At 40.4% G+C, this 19,978-nt stretch overlaps 1 protein-coding gene across 1 annotated transcript in view; it reads left to right on the plus strand.

The window, feature by feature from the left end:
* The window catches only part of FAM81B (family with sequence similarity 81 member B), a 17,153-nt gene extending 990 nt beyond the window's left edge, over nt 1–16,163 (plus strand). Inside the window, exons 2-7 of the mRNA XM_042866114.1 lie at nt 2,077–2,195; nt 6,735–6,864; nt 9,044–9,150; nt 12,014–12,146; nt 14,603–14,798; nt 16,048–16,163. Of these exons, the coding sequence (XP_042722048.1) occupies nt 2,077–2,195; nt 6,735–6,864; nt 9,044–9,150; nt 12,014–12,146; nt 14,603–14,798; nt 16,048–16,163 (801 nt within the window). The remainder of the gene's footprint in view (nt 1–2,076; nt 2,196–6,734; nt 6,865–9,043; nt 9,151–12,013; nt 12,147–14,602; nt 14,799–16,047) is intronic.
* Nucleotides 16,164–19,978: the final 3,815 nt, after the last annotated feature.

Here is a 19,978-nt window from a genome sequence, read left to right on the forward strand (position 1 = left end):
GAAGGGAAGGGAAGGGAAGGGAAGGGAAGGGAAGGGAAGGGAAGGGAAGGGAAGGGAAGGGAAGGGAAGGGAAGGGAAGGGAAGGGAAGGGAAGGGAAGGGAAGGGAAGGGAAGGGAAGGGAAGGGAAGGGAAGGGAAGGGAAGGGAAGGGAAGGGAAGGGAAGGGAAGGGAAGGGAAGGGAAGGGAAGGGAAGGGAAGGGAAACAGAAGGGAAGGGAAGCAGACAAACAAGTTTTTGTGTTATTTTCTATTACCTGGAAGATTCACATCCTATTTGCTTTAATTTTTGTTGGAGCGTGGGAGACAGAATTCGAGAGAAATGAGTAAACTTCATTTTTTTCTAAAATAACATGAAAAATCAATCTTTTTCCTTAGTTTTCTAGTTGTAGATGTTCTAATTCACACAATTTCTGTATGAAAACATAATTGAACATTGAAAGTCTTCATGAAGTTCAGTTTAAACTGGAATGAAGTTTCAGGTCACACTTTATCTGAGATGACTGATGATTCTGTACTGAAAGTTCATGGGGTACCCTGTTCTGGCTAAAGATCTTTAATTCTTTGCTGTTATTTGTCAAATTTATATGTGAAATTCACCAACTCCTTGATTTTCTTTTTGGACAAAAATGTACAGTACAAAAAACAGACTTCCAAAGAGATTTGTGTTATCTTTTCATGTGCTGAATGTCTTCCAAATGCCAGTAAATTCAAAATTTTGCTTCTTATGTAACTGGGGAAATACTATAGATTCTATGTGTTTATTATAACAAATTTGAAATAATGACTCACCTGAAATCAGGATTATTTTACTAGAAAAATGCCCAAGATGCTGTGAGTTTTCTAAGCCCAAACTTTTTCCTTGGTGGTAAATGACTCTACTTTGTGTCCTAGTCTCAAGTGTTTGCTCACTTTCTATGCTATGGCTGTGAGGATTTCTGAGGTGAAGGACCAACAGCATGCAAAGCAGCACAGTGAAAGCCATCAGAGAATACAGTTTGGAGAACTGCTCCTGGCACACAGTGAATTAGAGCAGTTGAGCAATGATCATTTTAAAGCATTTTAAAAAGAACAAAGGGATTCACCTGGAAATGTGGCTTCCATACTCTGAGAACATGAAGAATGCCCTAAAAAGGATACTTTATTCTGGGAAATACTCTCCAGGGAGTGAAGCTGCAGATGATGAAACTCTGACGTAGTTGCAAAACTGCATAAGCTGAACTAACAACCTCAACACAAGTAGTGCTACAACCCTGATTAATTCCCTATCCATGATTCTATGAAGAGACTTCAGATTGCATGATGGAGACATCTGTGTTAGAAGCTTAGTTGCAGAGGTGAGAAGTGCCTCTCATCTTTTCTCCAGCCATAACCCTGGATGCTGTGGCAACACTTTAATGTCAGCTCAGGGCCTCTGCTCTCAACCCTAGTCCTAAAACTGGGGCATCTGGAATATCTCTCCCTCTCTCAGCTTTGTGTCTGTAAAAGGTCATGGTAGCTCCAAAAAGCTTCCTAAAATTAATTATTGTGACACATACAGATATGATCAGCATGGGCCACTGCCAAAAAGCCTTCAGGGTGGTTGCTCCTTCTGTCTTTAGATCAGACAGTTATTACTGTGCAATAAAAGAGACAAAAAGAGCAAAAGAAGATATTGACTAGCTCATACTGACACTCATGCCAGTTTGGGATTAGGTGGATGTAACATTTCCCTGTTTTTGAAAGCTGGACTTTTCAACATAAAGCACAATCTTAAGGGAAAGGTAGACACATAATTTCACAGCACCATGGAGTTGTATTGGAGAAGACCCTAAAAACCAATTTAATCCAACTCCCTTGCCATGGGCAGGGAGATCTCCTACTAGCATAGGCTGCCCAAAGCCCTACACTATCTGGCATTGAGCGCTGATTTATACAGGTATAGATTTCGGAAAGAAAAATATGCTATTTACTTCTTCCTTGAGAGTAAAATAAGCGTTTGGGCCTTATTCTGAAAATGGTGCTTCAACCCATTTTTTTGAACAATATAAATAAATAATGTGGGAAACCAACACCGCATTAAATATTTTGAATTCACAGGTTTTGGAGAGACAAATAAGAACAAGAGATGGTTGCACAGTGCAAACCAATTTTGCTATTCAAAGTCTGGACCATAAATATATCCAGAGTCTTGGAGACCTGCGTGGAAGAGTGGTGAGGTAAGGAATATACGATGGCCCTCTTTTCCAATTTAGGCAAAGCAAGCTCAGAGGTGGCACAAACATACTTTGCACTCATTTTATATCTCCATTTTTTTGTGACAGATCTGTGCTTTGCATTCTACATGTTAATAAAATTATCAAACCAGGAAAAAAATACCTTTTTTTCCCTGTCTTGTTCTTCACAACATATTTAAATTCTTTTGTTTCCCAGTCTGGACTGACTTCAGCTGAAGTAGCTTAAGCTGTCCCGTTGTTCTTCACCTCCTCTCTTGGAAAATGGAAAGAACAAACATGATTTCTTCCTCTGATAATGAACTTCTGTGAGGCATTTATAAACAGCTAATGTTATGACTTAAAGAAGAAATGAAACTCTGATGTGTTATATATCAAGAGAGTATTTGGATTAAGAAATGTCTGAACTGATCAGTACACTGAAAAAAAGTAGTCTTTAAGGAAAAAAACTCCTTGAACTGGCCTGCTTCCAATGTTTCCTTGTTTGTTTTTCTCTGGAGGCCAGTCTTATGTTTTCCATATAAAATTATTGCTATTGATATCTGTGGATAACGAAAATATGATTGGTGTTGTGAAAGAACGTACTTGGGCCACTGAAAAGAAGTTCTTTATAACCCCTGTGAGGAACTGCTCTGTTGCTGAATTCTCTAGGAAAAGTGTAGGGAATATGGTAGATGAATAACTGACAGTGGGCTCTCACAAATACACAGTATCAGAAATGCTAAGACTGGACCAGAACTGTGGAGGACTGGTGAACAGGGACCAGGTAGCTCCATTCTCAGTTCAGAATACTGAACTGAGTCCAGAATTCCCTTTCTGAAGTGAAAAGCTTGATATGTTGTTAGAACAGCCAGGAATGTGGTGATGAGATGAGGAAAATTTCTGGCTGAGAGAAGTACGCGTTTATGTATAGCTTCTAAAAAAAAATATCCTGAGATTTCTTCACTTCCAGGTATAGGTACTGAGAGAGAGGCAGAAAAAGAAAATCACAGTGTACTGAAGGACTCCAAACTACTGAAGAAAAGTCCAAGAATTCAAAACTAGATGGTGAAGCCAGTACATTTAAACTTGGCAGGAGAAAGATACATTTTTTAAATCTTGCACCTGATCAGCATTGAAAGAGTGCAAGAGGTGATCATACAATACATTTTTCTCTCGGTGTTCTCAAATTTGTATGGGCAGAATTTCCAGATGACATGCTTTCTGCAAAGTCATAACGTTTAATGGGCAATGTGTCCTGTTATTTTTTCCCAGTGTTTCTCCAGGCGTACAGCTCACTTTTGCCAGCTGCAGTAAGTCTTGTTCCCATTTGCTGTACTGGAGCATTAGCCTGCAGCAAAGGAAACCAAACACACTGGGGAAAGCAGAAAATGGATAAGAAAATGCTGAGGGTTAAAAAAAAAAAAAGTCCGATCCACTTCCATATACACAATGAAAATCCACGCAGAATAATGGAGGTCAGGCACCCATGACAGTGCACACTGAAGCATAGGCCAGTTTGGTGTGATTCACGATTATTCAGCACATTCTCATTTCTCTCACTGGCAAAAATGTCCTCAGCACAGTGCCCTGAAGTGGGCCAGAACTGACCAGCAGGATCATCGCAACGGAGATGATTAATGCTTGTTTCCTCATGTTCTTCTGACCTTGAGTCTCAGCTCAAAGCTGTGTAAAGTATGGCCCAGAGTAGCTGGAGATAAACTCAGGAGTTCATATAATTTACATATTTTGAGTGAAATCTTCCCAGTGCAAACTTGCAATGAAAGTTTTGCTGTTGACTTGCAGCATGACCTCAATCGAAGATTGAAGTAAACCTTAATGGTGCTCTGCTCTTTCTCAGAGCAGATGATTCATCCTCCTATATTCTGCCACGTGTGAAGGATTAATGTGGATTAACTCTTGTAATTCAATTTGTGTCTTTCTTTTCTGTCGCTGTGTCTTCCCCTGAAATACAGAGCACTCTTGTTGAATACAGGCGTGGACACCCATTAATTCTGGGACCTTTTGACCCCATATCTATACCACACAAACATTTGTGTTTCAGATAGCAGTGACAGTAAAAACAGCCTTCAACATCAGTAGCCAGTGTCTAAAATTAGCAGTATTTTAGATTAGTGTTCTAATTCTTAAAATAAATTGAAGCAAGAATTCTTTTGGGCTTGGGATCCATATTTATGGCCTGCCCAGGGAGGTGGTGGAGTTGCCATCCCTGGCAGCGTTCAAGAGGCGTCTGAATGACGTGCTGCATGATATGGCTTAGTGCTTGTGGTGGCAATGGTGATGAGGAGACGGTTGGACTGGATGATCTTATAGATTGTTTCCAACCTTGTGATTCTGTGATTCTATGATTTTAGAGTAATAAAATTTAGGTAATCAACTGTAAGAAGAAACAATACTTTTCATAAATATTGACCTGTCTCTTCACACACACCGACAAGAAGACTGAATAATCATTGCACTTTACACAGATGTCTGCATTACAATTTTTTTCTTGAGATTTTTTTTTTCTTGTTGCTCAAAGGAAAAATCCAATGTAGTGCTAGACTACCAAAGCCAGTGATGCATGCCCATGAAGTTATTCCACCCTTCAGAATATGCAAACTTTGCCAAATTAAGTAGTCCTTTGTTGAATATATGCTCTTTCCATGTCTTTATAGGGTAATAATTAAATCCTCCTGTACAATCCTTAGAGGCTATTTCTTTTTGCTATGTATTTTATATGCATATCTAACAAGGAGCATACTTCCTGCACTTTTCCACATCCATCCTGCTATTTGTCTCTTACTCCCAGATTCTGTGTATGTGACTGAAAAACAATGATCTCACCACAGTCTGTTGAGGATCTCCTACATCAAATACTGATTTGGTGCAGGATTTTAAAAGTCACAAATCCATTCCCTTCAGGACTAAGTCTTTCGAACTGCAACCATTCTACGCTGCACAAAGCACCAGTAGTGTGTGTAGGTACATATGATCCATGAAGCACACCTCTGAGAGCATCCCCACTGCTCCGGCTGTGGAGAGGCTGCTGTCACCCCATAATCCCATCTTGGCCACAGACTCATTGCTGTTACATACAAATGAGCTCTTCCATCCCGGTATAGTGCTAGGTGTCCCTTATCCCCATGAGGCTTGCAGTCCCTGGAGCATCATCCCTTTGCCAGCTCCATGCTGGTGTTTGAGGTTTGACTGGTAAAAGCTGTGCAGCAGGCACCACCTCACACCCTCTGCCCTCTTAAGAGCTGTGTTCGCCTTTTGAGCTATTTTGTAATTTGTTTTCCAGATGAATAAAATATATAGCTTTTTTTTTTTTTTTTTTTTTTTTTTTTTTTTTAATCAATGTACTGGCCTTTGCACGAAGCCTCTATTATCTGCAGAAAATTTTTTCATTTCCCTGATGTGAATGCTCTGTAGGTGTATCTCAATATTTCTGCATTATCAAGAGACGACAAAAGGCTGGTCTATTTAAACTGTTACAGCCTCTCTTTAGTTCCTTTGTCTGACAACAGCACTGGCTTTAACCTTTAGTGCTTTGGAAGATAATTTCTCTGGCATTTTAAAACTCATCTGTTTTCTTTACTCAACTTCTAATCCACTATGTATACTAAATGCTGCAGTGCTTTATGCTGTGCACACACTGCACAAGGTAAGATATTTGTTTCCTCAATATTGTTTCAAGAGCCTTTGATGGGAGTAGGTGGTTACTCCTGAGGGGCAGATGTGGAGGTAATTCTCTGTCATCCTCCACTCTTCAGGGAAGGGTGGAGGAGCAGAAGTCTCTGCCTTCTAGCTCATGTTGGATGTATTTATGATGTTATACAAATATTTACATATACACTTAAAACAAATCATCTTCCTCCTGTGGAAAAAAAAAATAAATGTGTTTATGTAAATGTATACACATATATTACACATTGTGTTTAGGTACAGTAAAGACAGGAAGAAATTGGATGCATATATTACCTGGAGGTAAGCTGGTTAAATATTATTCAGTTAATGCCATCATTCTCATATAATCTCTTTGCCCATTTGAAATGTGACAAGATATTTTAGTGAATGCAACTGAGAGAGTTTAAATAGAAAATGACAGGTGCTCCCTATAAAACATCATACTTTTTTTGCCTGTTGCCATTCCAAACCTGATCATCCTCCACACCTGCTTCCAGCCAGAGGATGCTGCCGTCTGGGCTCTCCTACACTCTGGATAGGCATCCAAAACTGCAGGCAGCTGGAATGGCTGAGTAACCTCTCAATTTGCATTTGAGATTTAAATTAGCTCACCTTAAGATTAGACAGCAGGAAACTGAGTAGGAAATGGCCCAGCAGGGTGAGCTGTGAACTGTTTCAGGTCATCTCAAACCGATAGGAGCCACAAGGAGGTTTGCAATGTATGGACACCAAATGTTTTGTCACTGCAGCTAAGGGATTGCTGGTCAAATGCTGAGCACCTTCCACTTCCTCACCTTCAGCTCCACCCTTATATATGTCCATGCAGAAGTTCTCTTGTCTCTGGTTCTTTTGCAGATGTGAGGCAAGTATTGCACAGCTATCAGGAGACATCCATGTTATCAGGCACGAGGTCCAGAACGTCAATAAGGAGATCTACAGCCTTCGCTCTATCCTCAAAAATCATACTGGCAGTTTTGAGAAGATGGTGAGTACAGAAATTCGCAATACCTGATGAGTGATGATAAGGCACACATAGAGTGCTTACTCTCCTATGTGCTGATCAACATTAATGATGGATGCACCATTTATAAAACATCTCAGGATTTTTTTTAATAAAAATTAAATTTTCTTTGATGGTGTAGAATGGTAGTGGCCTTTCTAATAGATGTAGTCTAAAAACAGTTAACAAAAGTATTGGCAATACTAAGATTGTGAATGATCCATCACAGTTGTTTTATCAGTATGGTTTAAAAGACCCTTAAATAAAAGCACAATTCTGCCTTTAGTGCATCTGGAAAATTCAGTTACATTAATTCTGGAGCTGAAAAATAGTTTATACATCCACTCTTTTTTCTTCAATTTTAAGGTGGTTGCAAGGAGACATCTAGTAGCACATCCTATGAAAGCTGGCAATATTTAAAAAATATTTGAAACTGTAGCACTGAAAATATTCTGGAAAATGGTATTTTCTCTTTTTTTTTTTTTTTCTTTCCATAGAGAGAAACAACAAATAACAACTGTTACTGCTTATGATTCCTTATCGCTGGTCTTATGAGAGGTTCATTGTGTTCAATAGCTGTTTTAGAACTTTACACAGGTCCAAGAGCATTAGCAATGATGATTCACAAGTACAGCCTACTGATATGTTTGGTTTGTAAACCTGCAGCAAGACAGCTTTCTGCTCCTGATTCAAACTGGGTGTTGCCTGTATGCATTACAATTGAGCTTGGGAGGAGATATGGGACATTCACCTTCTCCTATACTTGATATCGATTAAAAACTCACCACCACATTTTAACTGCATCTTCTGCTGTACAAGGCAGAGTTCCAGTCATTTTGTACCCAGATATCCTCTCCTACAAAGAAAAATTATTCATGACAATTCAAATGAAAGTATTTTACCTGGAGTTCTGCTATAAGACACTATTTGGACACCTGTCTTCTTCAATTCCTATGAAGATGTTCCTCTTTGCCTGAGAATGGGAAATGAAGGTGCGTCAGGTCATTTGAAACAGTAGCAGGTAAAAATAAGCTGTCATAGATATGAAGCAGGAAGCAGAACAAAGTTTCTCAGGTAAGGAGGGGAAAACTATACTATTGCATTTCTGGCAAAGAAGCAAATAAGAATTTCCAAAATGAAGCTTTTTGTGTGTGTGTGTATTCAGCTATCAAAACTATGTAATGAGCCTTTAGCTGCTCCCTGTTGACATACATGTGCCACAGCTATCAACCAGATGAAGGCATTTTCTTACCAGGGCAGTCTTTCAGTACTAAAGGGGGGCTATACAAATGAAGGGGACAGGCTCTTCAGCAGGATCCGTTGTGATAGGAAAAGGCAAAATGGGTTCGAACTAAAAGAGAGGAGATTCAGATTGGAAATAAAGAAGTTTTTTACAATAAGGTTGGTGAGGCACTGACACAGGTCACCTAGAGATGTGGTGGATGCCCTGTCCCTGGAGACAGTTAAGGTCAGGCTAGAGGGGGCTCTGAGCACCTGCTCAAGCTGTAGGTCTCTCTGTTCATTGTAAGGGAATTGGACTGGATGAACCTTAAGCGCCCTTTCCAACTGAATTGATTTGATGATTCTATGATTTTATGGTTTACCTGAGGGTCCAGAAACCACAGCCCTGGTTCCTGAGGCACTCTCTCATCCTGCTCCCCTAAATGGAATGGCCACATAGAATAGGGACAGCTCCAGCCAAAAATGCCTCAGAGTGCAGGAACCCAGGCTAGAGAGCCTGTATGTTCATTTCAGCATGGATGGGGCAGACGAGGGATTGATCTGTGAGTGACTGTCTCCTCCTTTCACTGGTGCTGGGAGTCCAACAGGTGTTTGATGAACATTTTCTGTCAAGGAATATTACCCCTTGGGTTCTAACATCTTCAGGGAAGTTTTAGTTGTGCACAATGTCTTGAAATAAAAAGTCTTCATTATCTGTGAATTTAATTACAAAGCTTGTGTCCAAAAAAACTTTCACTAAGTGGTTCTTATAGTCTGAGTGACCCTGAGCTCAAATCCTCGCTGAATGAAATCATTTGTGAGAGAAATTCAATGTTGTACCTTTGAGTCAGTTGTTTTTTTCACTCTTGCAATCATAATACATATTTAAAGATAAGTGCTCACCTTATGGCTCATAAAGGCATTCTCTGTTAATTCTCATTAGGCAATGCAGCTATTAGGCAAGATAGAGACTTCCAACTCTGATCAAAGCTCAAATTTAAAGACAGTCCAGGGAGATCAACGTCACGAATTGCAACTTCTGGATTTCAAGTAGGTGATGAAGGGTTTTCATTATGATAATTCACCTTGGATACTTCATTATGATGAACAGGTTGTCATGAAACAGCCAAACAAACCCATTAGTTAACATCTATTCAAAACATAAAGAAAAGGTTAATGAAGATCCATGCTATAAAATAATGAAAATACATGATGAAAATACGTTGTCTTATAAGCTAGTTGTTAAAATGAGGCACAAAATACCATCCTGTAAGAAGGTACAAAAGCAATTACCCTTCCGTAGCTAAAAGAAAAGCACTGAGTAGAAAGGTACTATTTACCACTGTAATTGAGTCTAACTTGTGACTTGCCTAAGGTGCAGGTGACATTTTCTTGAAAGGTTTGCTCTGTCTGTTCAGTTGGGAGAGCAGCTGGAATGGGGAAATGCTGGTTGAGGGAGGTGGGCAGGGGCAGGACAGGAATGGAGCTGAGGAGTGAAGCTGTACTGTTTCACATGTCCTTGGATTTGTAATTTATTGTTTCTTTCTCCAACCAATATTTCTCCTGCTCTGGATGCAAAAGTACTTTTAGAGCATCCTTTTAATCTTGATGAGTTTTACAGAGGTAGGAGCTCCAGTGATTACACAGTGAATTAAAGTGTGTGGCATCCATATGCAGAACAATGCCAAACAGCCAAGCATTAAACAGCAGAGCCAGCACAAGTAATTTGAAATCTAATTATGTTAATACTGCAACAATATTTCAAAGGCAGCATTTCCACTTCTTAACATGTTGGAGTATTTGAATTAAATTTATCTGAATTGCATTCAGAGTTAAAAATATGCTATTTAAACAGAAAATATTCACATCAAGAAAACAAGAAAAGGAGTAGGGATGAATACTGAAATAACAACTAAAAAGGGGAATGAATTAAAGTGAGGAAAAAAGGAGTTACAGAAAGACAGAGAGTAAAGGATGAAGAGAATAATGTGAGATTAACAAGAATCACAGAATTGTAGGGGTTGGAAGGGACCTGCAGAGATCATCAAGTCCAACCCCCCAAATACCAAAATAAAAGAGGAAAAAAAAAAGGAAAAATGCCAGAAAAGAGGGAAATATTACAATTTAAGAAAAGAGTTTCTCATAAGTCAATTAGGCCTTACTGAAACTTCCAATAGAAATAGGAGGCTTCCAAGGCTTTGAGATGCACCAGAACTGTGTCTTTTAATGTGAAGCAAAATGTAACTTCTTTTGGTAGGACAGACTGGAGTTTCTGCTTATGAACTAGCATGTTTAATTTGGTTTTAAAGCCCAGTTACCTCTTCAAATGGCATGAAACTGTCTGGTAACCAGCAGTTTTTCTGATCTGGCAGTTGTATTGTGAAAGTGCAAACTGATACTTCTATATACAGTTACTGAAAACCTGATGAATTTTTAAACTATTTCAGGACTTCAGAGGAAGTATTGCTTTGCTAGATAGCATTGGCCTTCACAGGTGGGGGACTGGGTACTTGTCTCTCAGGGCCAGTTAGCTGACAAATAGCTGTATTCAACTGCACAGAGGCAGATCACTTGTCAATAGTTCTGCTTGCACGTTTATCGCAGCACTACTTAGAGGATGCACTTATTAAATAGCCACAAGTATGTCATTAATATTTCAGGGACTATCTGGACCAAGACTATGGCAACTCATCTGTCTCTGCAGCCCGGCTCACTATAGATCTCTTTTTTGTTAGGTCCTTGCAGAAGGGATAGTAATTCACAGAATCACAGAGTGGCTTGGGTTGGAAGGAATCTCAAAGCTCACCTAGCCCCAAACCCGTGTTATTGTTAAAATAATCCTAGAACTAGTAAAATGAGTAATAATGATAAACTGACCTTACAGCCATACAGTGCCTTGGTAAGGCACTGTCTACAGTAAGCAAACAGCAATAATATGTCACTTACAGAAATTCTGTTAATGTTAATTTGTTTCTCACATTACATTAGTAATTACATTACATTAGATGGCAATTATCACTTCATTAGGCAGATACAAAATTGTTATAAATCACTTGGTTTTAAAAAACAGTTTCTCTCAGACATTCTTTTGGAAAGTGACATAAGTGTTACAAGTGCTTTAAGCATGTAGTTATAAAACCCTGCTCCTTCCTTGCTGGTTTGTAAGCTGGCTGAGAACCAAACAAATTTCAGTTGTCACTCTTTGCATTCAAGTATGCCTTAGGAATTAATACAGTTACACTCAAATTTTCTGTGGAAGTCTGGCAACCTGCATGAGAATGGAAATTTAAATGTGTGACTAGAATTTGGACATATGCTTATGTCTCTTCATGGCTCATATTATCAATTACCTGCTGCAGCGTAAGAAAAGCAAGCACACTGCTCTCCAGCTCAGGAGTTTGCAAGTTCGGTCTGTGTGGCATCCTTTTAGCTACTGTCCTTTCGTGTCTCCAGGGAGGGCTTTCACATTTCTGTCCAGCTGGTGCTTTATAAGCACATGCATGTTTTCTCTGCATTTGTAAACCATTACGTAAAAATCTCTTTCATCCTTATGAGCTTTTTCAAACTGCAGGTGATTCTGGTGCCCACTGTAATGTCCAGCAGCACAGCTGATGTTCAATGGGATAGTGTAGCTTCTTCATTCACTTTGAACAAAGATAATTCCAATTGCAAAACAGCATTTTTTAGCCCTCGGGTATTTTCTCAAATTAGATTGCACTAGAGAAATCACATTTTGTCATGTATATGCAGTCTCAAGATAAGGATTAATAAAATAATGGAGCTTGGTCTCCTTAGGAAACTACTGAGGAGATCCGAAGTAACTTAAATAATTTAGTGTAATGACTCAAGACTCCCCCACAATGCTGACTAAAGCTTAAGTCTTGTTACTAAAAAAACCCTATCTTAATTTCAGGTTGACAAGCATTCTAAATGACTTCAAAGATCAGATTCAGAATCAGCGGAAGTGGACGGAGGCACAGCTGACACAATCTGAAGATCGAGCCCAGTACCAGCACCAGCAGCTCAGTGCAATGAAGGAAAGGCTGGTAAGGCTTCCCACACAGCAAGTTACAGACACCATGAGACTGCACACAAAAATGGAATTGCTCTGGTGCCTTGTGGGATGGCCAATTGAATTATGAAAAACATTTGACTGTAGAATAATTTATTTCAAAGGAGTATCTGGAAGTCCAGGGATACAGCTCCTCACTCGAACAGGACCAGCAACAAAGGCAGGTGGCTGGTCTCCTCCAGGTGACTTTTAAGTGCTTCTGAGGATGGAGATGCCACAACCCTCTGGGCAACCAATATGAACTGAGTATTTGTGAAACCCTAGTTTACCCAATAGTGGTGACCTGTCCCAGAATGAGCATCAGTGCCATCACTGATGGGTCATCATAAGGGTTTGTTTTTTTTTCATTCATTGACAGGCTCAGAATAGTGAGGAATCTTCAATGCAAATTCTTACTGGTTTTAAATGTAGACATGCCATCACCTTATTGTGGTTGGTATATTAATACGCAGTAAGCTTAGATTCCATTGCAGCAGTCAGTGCTTGGCACAGGGCCAGTATCTTTTAATCAATTCCTTCACAACTCTAAAAACTTTTCCCCCTTTGCTGCATGTAGTTCACAACCAATTGAGTTCAGAGTTCAAAACCAATTGAAACACACCTGCCAAGTCTTACAACCAGAATGAAGACTGCTACACAAAACCACACAGAAAAATTACTCAAAAGGGAACTAAAACACAATAGAACTTTAATTTCCTCTTATTCTGCTTCACAATCTCTAGTTGTCAATACCAAACATTTGGTACAACCAGGCAGGTACAAAAGTGTTTCTGACCCCTCAGGCATTGTCTCACAGCTACCCTGCTACTGCAGGGTTTGTGATTATTTTTGAGAAAACAAACCAAAAAACGTAGTTAAGCTCTTCTTGGGGAGAGCTGCAGTGTCAAGCAGTGCAACTTTAACAGGACTTAAAGAGTTGTAAGTAGCCTTCTAATAGATTAAGTTATCAGGTGTGCCTTTATTCTTGTGTATACGCATACATGTGTGCACAGGGCTACTGGTGTCACAGAATCACAGAATGGGTTGGAAGGGACCTCCAGAGATCATTCATGCTAAAGCAGTTCCCTACAACAGGTGGGTGTCTTCTCAGGGAAAACACAGCTCAGCCCCTGAGGGCTGAGGTAAACTTCAACACTCTGTTGGAGATGGGAGCAGTGTGAAGTGAAACCCACTTGGAGTACACCGACCCTGCTCAGACATGGGCCTTAGCAGCACAGCCGGCTGTTTTCAGGATCAAACATAGGATTGCAGAATGGTTTGAGTTGGAAGGGCCCTCAAAGCCCATCCAGCCTCAACCTGTACCCTGGGCAGGGCTGCTCCCCACCAGCTCAGCTGCCCAGGGCCCCATCCAACCTCGCCTCCAGGGATGGGGCACCACAGCTTCCCTGGGCAGCTGTGCCAGGGGCTCACCGCCCTCTGAGTAAAGAGCATCCTCCTAAGATCTAACCTAAATCTCCCCTCTTTTAGTATAAAACCATTCCCACTGTCCTATCACTATCAGACCATGTAAAAAATCTGTTAAAGGTCCTGTTGGTCACCTTTTTGACATGGCTGAAGTCAGATGGATAAGAGGGCTAGTGGATGTGTTCTGTGCTGAAGCTGGAGCTGTGTTGGGAGTACAAAGCAGCAGTTTGGTTATTCCTGGAGCTGACTCACTCCACCAGCCACCTGCACAGCATGGCAATGTTTGTAAACACAGAATGCCTTTTCAGCATCACCATAAACTCAGTTTAGGCTCAAAAAACTCTGTCAGGTTTGCAAAATATTTTCCCTGAGAGACAGACCCCAGCGTTGCCTGAATTCTCTGTGCCACTGGGACTGCAGAGGGTGAGGAATTTTGAACATGTTCATGATCAAACTAGGATCTTAGCAGAGGACTCTGTGCAACTTGGAGAGCAAGAAAGGAATGGGCAGCAGCATGGCTTGGATATGAGCCATGAGGAGCCACATCCCTGAGGAGGTGCAGTGGCCCTTAGGAATGACACTGGGCTCCAAAGAGCAGCTGTTAGGGGCTCACTGCCCATACTGATGGGCAGCTGGGTACACCCCTCATTTCTTCTCCCCTTGGCTCATAAACTTGTGTTTGAGGTAAGTGCATGAAAGCAGCCTGAAATAACTTGTTTAAATTCCCAGGCTGTTGTTAGAGAGAATGAAACAGAGAGAACAACTGGAGTTAAAATGAATGATAAAAATAATAAATAATAAAGAAAGCCCCTCTGGCCTGCCCCAGCCTCTTCACCAGTTAATCCAGTTAGTTGAAGAAAAGAGGATTGACACCCCTCCACAGTACCAGACCTAACTGCATTTCTGCAGTGCTCTTATTCTTGGGATTGGGAAGCAAAACTGATTAATTTCAGGGTTGCTAGGATGGAGTATAATGGTGGGCATATTTAAAGCATCTTACCATTACCTTCTGCCATGTTTTTAAAGGAAGCAGCAGAAAAAAAAATAGAAGAGAAGCTTCTACTTCTGTCACTACAGCTAGAGCAATCAGATAACCCAGAGAAATACAAAAGGCAGTTGAACCAAATGAAGAGTGATGAAAAAAATCTGCATGCAAGAATCACCAGGTTTGAAAGACAGATTTGGAAGGAGCTTGAGGAAATCCAGAATGAATACAGATCAGGTGAGAATTTCATGCAATTATCTGTCAGTATATTTGTACAGTAAATTACTGCTGCAGAAAATATTTTCCAGTAATGAGACAAATACCTTCACAAGACTGTTCCTCTCTTCCACACTTTGGTTTCACAGGTGTCATTTCTAGGCATCTGGGTTAGCCCATCTGTCCTTACCAGCACCAACAGCATATTCACACACAGATTGCTTTCTCTTCCTAAGGGTCTGATGGTAAGATGATCTAAAGGGCAATTTCACAATCCACTTTCCAAATTTCTCTGAGTACATCTTTCTTCTGCTCACAAGGTCACTAACCGGAATTGAGAGGTGAACATTTTTGCCTTTTGCCTCAGGTCCTGCTGATCATGTTTGATTGCTTTATATTTTTTACAGCCTTTATTCCCCATTCTCCACTAACAGGAGATTGAGAAAGAGGCACCCAGTTGTTAAATAGCTACCCTACCCAGAGCATATGACAGATGAATACAGAAGCATTTAGATAACATTGCTGAACACACACTAGATGCTTCTTATGGGTACAATCAGGCTGAGCGTAATTCCCAGAGCATGGACTCATTAACAGCCTGAGCCAATTCTGGCTGTTCAACTACCAACAGCAATTCATCCTGCACAAAGCACAGGGCTTTGGAAAGGACGATTTTGCTCACTGTAAAGCATGCTATTACCCAACTTGCAGCTGATAATGGAAACAAAACGAAAACACTAGTTAATGCAAAAAGATCACTCAGCCGACACTCCAAGGGCTGAAAACACTACACAAGTTCTTCACATCTGATACGTTCTCATCTTCTAGGTCTAGGACCACAGCTACTTACTTCAGTTCCAATTCCTTCACTATTTGCAACCCACAAGGTGTGCTCCAGAGATATTAACAAATGAAGTTCTAAATTAGCAACAATCTTCATACAGGAAGGAGCTTGAGGCATGAAGGACTGAAAGCAGAAGAATGCTGGGATAATAAATTTCAGAATAAAAGATTCCAGTGTTTTACTGGGGACTCTTGAGATTCCTGCCTGTCCAGTGCATTGGAAGATATGACTCCTACAGCAAGGAGTTGGCAACATAAGCTGATATTTCATGTTTATGGTATTCAGTGAAAAGAAGAAATAAATAGATTAGGTTTAATGTGCTCTGATTTACATGTGGCTCAGAAGTATTTGAGGAAAAAAAAAAGAAGAATCTCTTAGTATTAAAAACAACCACAATTTAATTAATTGTTGTTACTTTTCTACCAGGATTTCAATCCATTCACGAGTCTCTGGAGCTGCTCAAACAAATACAGAACACAAAGCTGAAACTTGAAAAGAAGAAAACTGAGAAATACACATACAAAGCAAGAGACTTTCCATGAGACTGAACTGCAAAAGCAAACCCTTATAAACACACTCAGATGCTCTCTCCAATAAAAGCAGCATTGGTGCAAACATGCTCACCTTTGTTTTCCCTTGTCGCTGTAGGACGTTCTTGTGGCTTGTGAAATTGGACAGCCACAAAAATAACAGCTCTGCTACACCTGCAGTCATTTTCAAATTCACAATTAAAAGTACACAAAGAAAAGCTTTAAATAAAGATGGACTTAGAATATTGAAAGCAGATTTCATACAGAAGTATTCATACTACTTAAAGGACTTCATGAATTTACCACTCAGCGTTTAAGCAGTGTTAGCCCAGTTCTGCTGTAAGCTATGTCTTAGATTGCTGGAAATACTGAAATCAGGCTGAAAAGATTCCTTCAGCTCCACAGAATGTGTAGGTAGTAAAAGTGTTATGAAAAGTGGAATGACTTGGACTGCTTATAAGAAGTTACTCAATCATTAAAAGTAGCTTGTAAGTTGGGTACAAATGCTCAAATGCAAGTTAATTATTAGCAGAAACATTATTAAGGTTTATTACTCACCTCTGTCTTACTGAAGAAAGTTGTTGCTGATTAGCAATGTAGTGCTTAAAACTGTAATTGGCAGTGGGCTTTGTAGTACTTAAGCAACTCCTTCCACTCAACCCTCCCTCCACCACCCCTCCCCCCCAAAAAAAACCAAAACTCAACTAACACACAACAATCAAATAAGGGAAATAAGGGAAAAACTCTGGAAGCAGAGACAAAGGAACATCAGTATGATTTCACACCAGAGACTAGTGCAAGTTCTTTAGCAGGGTGGCAAACTAAGATGGTCACAATTTGCAAAAGAAATCTGAGTTTCCAGAGTATAATGTCTGTGTTCAGAAGGCCTAAGACGATCCATCTCCCAGAGAAGGCATTCAAAAGACTGAGATTAGCTTTCTGTTTCAAGTCTTGCATGCTTCTTGTTCTACAGCAAAAGAGATATGGAGAGAAGCCACCATGGATTCCAGGTGGCTTCTCTAAGAAGCTGAGTTGTGCACAGCACAACTGGTGAAACCAAACTCAGGCTGTCAGCAGGGAACTCCACTCAGCAATTAGTCATGTTCCCACTGCAGGAAGCAACTTAGTATGTTAGAGTTTCTCCAGTGAATAATCTGGAGTGAATTCCTAGGAAATGCTGGCTTCTTGAAAAGACAGAAGAACCAACTTACAAAGTCACAATCTTCCTGCATCCTGATTGTTGCCAAGCTCTCTTAATCTTGATTGCTTCTTTCAGGCTGGCTCCGCATTTATCAAGTTTTTTACATGCGTTGGGTAACCAGTAGCACTGAAATAAATCTCTGTAATGTGCAGCAGTTTGAGATATTCTGAATCCATGCTCTGGTGTGTTTCTTGTTCTGTTCATTGAAGACATCACTACTGACTGTGAGTGGTGTCTTAACATCTGTCAGTGCAGTGACAGGGCAGGATAGCACAGACCCATTTGATCTGGAATGGACCTTTAAAGGCCATTGAGTCTAACTCTCCTGTGCTGAGCCCCACCAAACCTGACTGTGAGTGCCTACAAAGCATCCACCACCTGTCTGGGCACCTCTCTGTGCCAGTGCTTCACACCCTTATTGTAAAAACTTCCTCCTTATATCCAATCTAATTTAGTTTGAACCCATTTCCCCTTGCTCTATCACAACAGACCCTCCTTAAGAATCTGTTCCCTTCTTTCTTACAGCCCCTCTTTATATACTGAAAGGATGCTTTCTTGTCTTCCCAGAGCCTTCTCTTCTCCAGGCCGAACAACCCCAGCTCTCAGCCTGTCCTTGTAGGAGAGGTGTTCCATTGGCAGCCACACTGCTTGTCTTTCTCTGGCTTGTTCTAGCCACTCCAGTCATTTTTTTCCCATGTTTTTGCTGCCAGTGAAACAGTAGTTGATGTGACATGGTGTATCTGCCTCCCCACTGAGCACCATGGCTGCCAATGTTCTTTATCTATGGAGTAGCAGAAAAAGAGGAAAAGCAAGATTATTGATGAATGCCCTCCTGAAGGTATATGGTGCCAAAAGTAATCAGAAAAAAAAGATGGACAATTTTCAGAGTCTAGCCCTGGGACAGAGGAAAGGACAAAAATATTACAGTGTATTTCCTATTTATCAATTCTTTCTATGTGGTAGTAGGCCACAGACAAAAATTGCTTTATATTAGTACGGGTTTGCGTGGTTATACTGGAAAGGCTTGAGGGCCCAATTAGGAAGTAAGATCACACATAAATATATATTTGGAGCATTGCTGCCGTTTGAATGACTTCATTGCGTAATGCAGTTATGTCAATATTTATCACTGCTCACTGTGATCAGACTTGAAATCTTGAAATGATCCCACTAAATTAAAAAGTTATTTAACTGTCAGCTGTCCAGTTAACTCAATAGACAAAGAATTAATTTGTCTATTGTCTGGGAGAAAAGTTGGATTCTATACATTCAGAACTAAGTTCCAATGGGCTATGCATGTAAATGATTATGCATGTAAATTATCCTTGCAAAGTCAGATTTGTGAATCACTAAAATAGTTCTCCAATTTTATATCACAGAATCACAGAATCACAGAATCACCCGGGTTGGAAGGGACCTCAAGGATCATGTAGTTCCAACCCCCCTGCCTAGCAGGGCCACCAAACATACACATTCAGATCAGGTTGCCCAGGACCCCGTCCAACCTGGCCTTAAACACGTCCAAGGACGGGGCATCCACAACCTCCCTGGGCAGCCCGTTCCAGGGCCTAACCACTCTCCTTGTAAAGAACTTCCCCCTAACATCCAACCTAAATCTTCCCTCCTTCAACTTAAAACCATTTCCCCTAGTCCTGCTGTTATCAGCCCTTTTGAAGAGTTTACTCCCCTCCTGGGTGTAGGTTCCCTTCAGGTATTGATAGGCTGCAATGAGGTCACCCCGCAGCCTTCTCTTCTCCAGGCTGAACAAGCCCAACTCCCTCAGCCTGTCCTCATACTGGAGGTGCTCCAGCCCCCTGATCATCTTAGTTGCCCTCCTCTGGACCCTTTCCAAAATCTCTATGTCTTATATCTGTGAATTAAAACATTTATGTTTTCTCAGACATAAAAGGTGCTAATCTAAACCAAACTTCTGTATCAAACAAAACTATGTGAGAGACGTAAGTAAATACTTGTAGCTTTGTTAAAGTCTAAGGTCAGGCAAGAACACCTAAATCAGTGTAATTGCAGCACTACATGGTACCATCTGAACAGAAATCCAGGGCACGAGAAATACAGACAATAGAATGAATGGTCACAAACATGCATGGCCCAACTAGATGAACTTCTCAGAAGGAAGCTGTTTTCTCGTGCTTGTAAGCAGCACATAAAATCCTTCATATCTGACGTAATCAGATGCTCTACCTTGAGATTATTAGATCTCACTCCATTCTGCTTTATGTAAGACAACATAATACAACAAAATATAATCGGAGCTTCTTTTATTCCCTTCTTTTATTCCTTTTATTTTACACTGATAACAACCAAATGTACAACTTTCCAGTCAGTGAAATCCGTAACCACGTCTCAGTCCTCCATCTCAGTGATGCTCACGTGCCTTTGTATAGCACTTTGATTTCCAAAGCTGAGCTCTACGATAATATAAATTATAGGGCTGTCTCCACCTGCATGAATTCACAATTTTTTTCAGTAGTGATTTTATAAGTTCTGATTTTTTAGAGACTGTACATTAATGATGAGAACAAGTTATTGTTTGATTTTACAGAAACTTAAACTCATGATCCCAAGACTCTTCACTGTGTAGGTGGTAGATAGATGTTTTTGGTTT

Source organism: Lagopus leucura, unplaced genomic scaffold, assembly GCF_019238085.1.
Source record: "Lagopus leucura isolate 7727_CA_CO unplaced genomic scaffold, USGS_WTPT01 Super-Scaffold_810, whole genome shotgun sequence".
In the NCBI taxonomy this organism is placed as follows: domain Eukaryota; kingdom Metazoa; phylum Chordata; class Aves; order Galliformes; family Phasianidae; genus Lagopus; species Lagopus leucura.